Source organism: Centroberyx gerrardi, chromosome 9, assembly GCF_048128805.1.
Source record: "Centroberyx gerrardi isolate f3 chromosome 9, fCenGer3.hap1.cur.20231027, whole genome shotgun sequence".
Lineage (NCBI taxonomy): Eukaryota > Metazoa > Chordata > Actinopteri > Beryciformes > Berycidae > Centroberyx > Centroberyx gerrardi.
In genome coordinates, this window is record NC_136005.1 from 25,837,552 (window position 1) to 25,842,736 (window position 5,185).

Genomic DNA, 5,185 nt, shown 5'->3' on the forward strand with positions numbered 1-5,185 from the left:
TCAGAACTGATGTCATTTCAGTATGTTAGTAAGAAAAGGGGGAATATGGCCATGTGGAACAGATGAGAAACTGAAACATGTAGGCACCAGAACTGTAGAATATGGAACTGAATTTTTTCTAGTGACACACTGTTTGATTTGTAAAAGCCCTCATTTCCACGTGAGGACCTTCCTCTCTCAAAAATGTTAACAAAATGTTGGATTATGCTGGCATTCACAAATAAATGTCACACTTGAGATAGCAGATTGAAGCTTTAGTTATATAAACATTTCTCGGAGGCAAAGCTCCTCTGCAGACAGAAATGATCTTATTGGTTGAGTTAATCCTCAATCGGCTGAGCCAAAGGACCACAGTTTTTGCGTGGAAAATTACAATAGAAGAACTCCGGTCAAAATCAAAATCAAAAATATAAATGGCAATGACTTCATTCATGACCATGGCATCATTCATGATGTTGCAGGTGAGCAGGCTAACTACCTATCTTACCTAGGTAGCTATAGGTTAGCATGGCTAGTTTGAACTTGGAAGGTTAGCTAACTAGACAATTTACGATGGCTAGATTGGATTTTTTCAGTTAATAGCAGAGTGCTAGGATTCATAATATTAGCTAGCTCCTCTTACCTCTTGCCTTTTTCACTGGACTTCAGTCTAACATCACATTGTGATTCTTTGGCTCCGCCTATTGAGGTTTAACTCAATCAATTATTTCTGCCTCCAGAGCAGCTCTGCTTCCGATTAATGTTTTTTCTAACTCCAATCTGCCTTGAGATAGTGAAAATAAGATTTTTTTTTCTTGGTGTAGTCCTTGTCAACCAGCCCTTCATTTTCCTGTCTCTGAGATGACAGCTTTCCTGAGCCGAGTCCAGAATCTCACATTGCTAATGGGGTTGTCCTTCCATTTCAGATAAGTGTTCCCCTGGAGGTACCTGTGGAGTCCAAAGACTTTCTTGCTCCTGTCTTCTTCCACGTCCTCCAGTATAATAATAATGATGTTAGGGTTCCCCCCCAGCAGCAGCGAGGACTGAGCCATTTCAAACTCAAAGCGACACCAGGAGCTGTCAACAAAGTGGCGTGAGACCACCGCGATGACTTTACGGCTACCCATGATGCCCTCTTCCATGATGTTGGAGGCGATGGGTTTTCCCACCTTAAAGTCCCGCTCATGGATACACAGCTGGATGGGAGGAATTCCTTTTTCAAGATTCTCCACTAGTTCCTCGATTACCCAGACCTCGTCCTTGCTGGAGTAGATGACAAAAGCATCATAGCGATATTCCTGTTGTTGGGGTGCGATGTAACATTTCAGTAAAACGAAGCAGTAACGCAAGTGGAATTGGAACCTGTACACCAAGGCAGATGTGACTAGTAGGAAGACTACAACAAAGATGGTTACAAAGATTTTAACCCTGAAAATGTGTGTGCAGTACCCAATATCAAAGTCAAGTACTCTGATCTCAGTGGAAGTCGAAGATGATCTACAATAAGTATGATGCAGATTTTTCAGAATATTTTCATGTTTCAGGATCCATATGACAAAATCAGTCTGGCTACAAGAGCAGTCAATTGGATTAAAGGACATGTCAAGCATTTGGAGCGTTTTGGGAAGATTTTGAAGAACATTGTCAGGAATAGTTGAAATGTGATTCCTGGCTATGTCTATCCTAATCAGTGATAAAATGTTAGGGTTTTGGAGAAAGTCAACAGCCATTAATTTATTTCCACTGGCAATCAAGTGTGTTAATTTCTTTAAATTACCCAAAGACGTCAAAGGCAGGTGTTCAATGCCACAGAAGGAAACATCTAACATCTCCAGAAGAGTGAGATTCACAAAGAGATGTTGTAAAACGTCCCTGTGGAAAAGGCTGCCAGACATTTTGAGAACTCTGAGATTATCCAGTCCCTGCAGTGACAGTGGGTTGACGAACGTGCTGCCTGTGTAGGAGATATCCAAATACTGCAGGCGAGCGAGGTCCGTAATGCTCGCATACTCTCCTATAGCGATCATCTTTGTGCGGTGAAAGTCCAACACCTCGAGATTCCTAAAACCCTGCAGTCCCTTGAGATCAAAATTGACCACAGAGTTGAAGCTCATGTTAAGGTACTGAATGTTAGGAGTCTCATGAAAAAGTAATTGCCAGTTACTTTTTGTGATGATTTGGTTATTGCTCAGATCCACATATTTGAGTGATGGCATGTCGGAAAATCCATAAACAAAGAAAATCGGATGTGCGCTGTCTGTGATTGTTACTCTTTCCAAGGTGTGTTGGTGAGAAAGCTGCTCAACCGGCATTGTTTGCATTTTAGTCCTTACCAGGATAAGCTCCTTCGTTTTCCACAGTTGTACCCTCTCCACGAATCTTATGTCCCCATGCACAACAGTAATTTTGGTCGCATTTGACATGCACTCCAACACTGGTAGTTGTCCGACTGCCCGCTCATTTTGATAGAAGTAGATTTCTTTAAAGTTTATGAAGCACAGTCCATCCAAGAAACCATTGTCATGAAGATAAATCGTCCTTTCGAATTGGTAGTGTCCTATCACCAGTTTTTCAACAGTGAGCCCCACTAGGGCTTTGAGCCCTTCTCGGCTTGCATTAGGTGTTACAAAAGCACTCCGCAGTTGGAGCTCCTGTAGGTAAAAATTTTGAAAAGCTCCCATTTCTATATATAATATTGGATTTCTGGATAATATAATAGTAATGTTGTTCTGCATTTGCCCCAAGACAGCCGTTTGATCTGTTCTAATGACAGATATGTTATTAGAGTGGAGGTCTAGCGTTCGGAAGTCTTTAAACTTGCTGAAACAAGCTGGAATGGAGATGGAGGGAAGACTGTTCTTCCCGACATTCAGCTCCTGCAGATTGGTCATATGACACATATGAACGTCCATTATAGAGAAAAGACCGGTTTCCACCAGAACAAGCTTTTGTAGATGGTGCAATACAATGAAAGTGTCGTTTGATGTGTGAACAAGAGGATTTCCTGTTAAAATCAAAGTCGCCATACTCCTCACATGTTGGAAAGCATCATCATCAATGTGTTGGATATGGCATCTGTGGAATCAATGAGTATGTGATTATTGGCAGAGGGGAACCAACTAACCGTAATCACGATCAAATCAGCAGTTTATTTAAATTAAAATCTGCCTACCTTGTCAGATCAAGGAGGTGCAAATCAAACAGCCGAGGGAAAAAGCTCTGATTTAAAGATGGGAAGTAATTGAAGCTGAGATCCAGAGTTTGTGTCTTGGGATTAACATCTGGTATAGAGCGGAGGTTTCTTCCCACACAAGCATAATCGATATTGGTAATCACCTGAAAAACAGTAGCGCATAACATGATTATTTGGTATAATGTATGAACATGCAACTCTTGACAGCACAATGACATTGACATTTCACTTTTACTTTTATGTCAATTAACCAACCATCACAATCACTGTCAATACATCCATACTTTACCTCTGTGCACATGTCACCCTTCACCACATGTGGGAGAATAAACATCCATAAGACAGAGGAAAGCATCTTGTTTCGTTGTGTGTTAAATGCTAGTGCAATGAGAACTGTAGACACAGCACTGTCGTCTCTGGGAAATGCTTTTGTTTTACCCTTAGAAGAATGCTCTATTGTTTTAATGCGGGTATGAAGCATGATCGCAACAACGTATTCGTTCCTCCTTTTTGTTCCCCAAATAAAATTAGTTTTTTTCACTTTTACTTTTACTTTTACTGAACAGCTGCTCCTCCACTCACACAGTCAGCCTCTGTAATACTCTATTCAGAAATCCACCTTGATTTTATGAATTTGAAATGAATCACATGTATGAACTATATATTGTACTTCATAACTCATATACAAAACATGTTTCCAATTCAGACTAACAAGGATTCCTGTTTTTACTATTGGTAGATTGTAATACAATCTTTTTCCTTAACCCCACTTTTTGTCAAAAGGCAGCACATGTATTGCGCCACATGTTGTCTATCTAATAAACATCTTACAGGAATACTGTTTTGGCCCATAGGGTATGCCATGCAATTTATGTTCTTCTTACATAGAGCTTCAGCCACAATTTCACTGATTTGTTTTTTGAATGCCAGTGCATCCCATATTTTTAATGGCGCTGACTTCAAATTCCAATGGATAACTTACTTCACCTGTGTATTAAGCACATCAGCCTTTTTTTGGCCTTGTGCTTTATATCTTCTCCATAGGTATTCACATTTGAAGACAACAGTCGGGTTATATTCCAGCAGGGAGTAGTGCTAGTGTATGTGATAGCCTGCTGAAGCCCATTCCAATGATTTGTTTTGTCTCACAGATTGAGTTTCCTGCTGTCATTAAAGCAGCCATTCAGAGAGAAACAGAGTTTCTGTGGTGTGCCATGTGTCACATGCCCCAAAGCTGCTGCGCTGGGTTCACTTTCCCCCTTCTCTATCTTTTTCTGATTCTCTGTCTCTGTCTCTCTTTCCTCTCTCTCTCACCTATTAATTTAGTATCAGGGTTCAGCCTTGTGCGTCACACTGCAGACAGGATCTTGACCAAAGATCTCTCTAAAGCTCTACCACACTGGATCTTTCCAAAGCTTCGGCATACAGGATCTTTACAAAGTTCTCAGAAGCAACAATAATCCTTAATGTCCAATCCACATCGATCAATTGAGCCATCAGTACTTTTTGCACCTACTGCTACTTAGGAACCTGCACTGATTCACAGCTGACTTGGCACAGGTCAAGGCAGGCAAAGCAAAACTTCTGCGTCGCAAACTCCTAAAATTTCATGTCAGCAGGTCCAAAATGGTTTATCTGGCCTTCGTTGAAGCCGTACTCTAGTTCAAATGTCTCGTCCGCTTTGACTCGCCTACAGTCGAAAACAAAATTACACCACAAATAGAAGAGCCTGCTCGTCTCTCTTCTCCTGGTAGTCGTAGAGATTATTACCCTCTGTGGAGGAAATCAGCCTGCAATCTTTAGCAGGGAAGAGGGATGTACGGTATAGGAAGGCAAGGAGATGGGCTGGGTATATAGGTATCTATGGATTCCAGGAAAACGGGCTCAGCCCAGTCATTATTCATATAGGAAGATGGTAGAAAAGCCATATCAACACAAAAGCTGTACCTCGCCTGTGACAGAGTGTATATCTTGTGAGGATGCGTGTGTGTGTGTGTATATGCATGTCTCTGT

General features: G+C 41.2%; 1 protein-coding gene across 1 annotated transcript; it reads right to left on the bottom strand.

The window, feature by feature from the left end:
- Positions 1-821: 821 nt before the first annotated feature.
- LOC139925834 (toll-like receptor 4) lies at positions 822-3,527 on the bottom strand. Its single transcript, XM_071917326.2, has 3 exons — positions 3,462-3,527; positions 3,152-3,315; positions 822-3,054 (listed from the first exon to the last, which is right to left on the bottom strand). The coding sequence occupies exons 1-3, from the start codon at positions 3,525-3,527 to the stop codon at positions 822-824; spliced, it is 2,463 nt and encodes an 820-aa protein (XP_071773427.2).
- Positions 3,528-5,185: the final 1,658 nt, after the last annotated feature.

What these genes read in the sequence shown, in the direction of transcription:
- LOC139925834 (XM_071917326.2), bottom strand. Translation starts at nt 3,527, where the DNA reads ATGCTTTCCTCTGTCTTATGGATGTTTATTCTCCCACATGTGGTGAAG. An exon ending in AGGGTGACATGTGCACAGAG is followed by an intron (nt 3,316 to 3,461) that starts GTAAAGTATGGA and finishes ACTGTTTTTCAG; the next exon opens with GTGATTACCAATATCGATTA. An exon ending in CACCTCCTTGATCTGACAAG is followed by an intron (nt 3,055 to 3,151) that starts GTAGGCAGATTT and finishes TTGATTCCACAG; the next exon opens with ATGCCATATCCAACACATTG.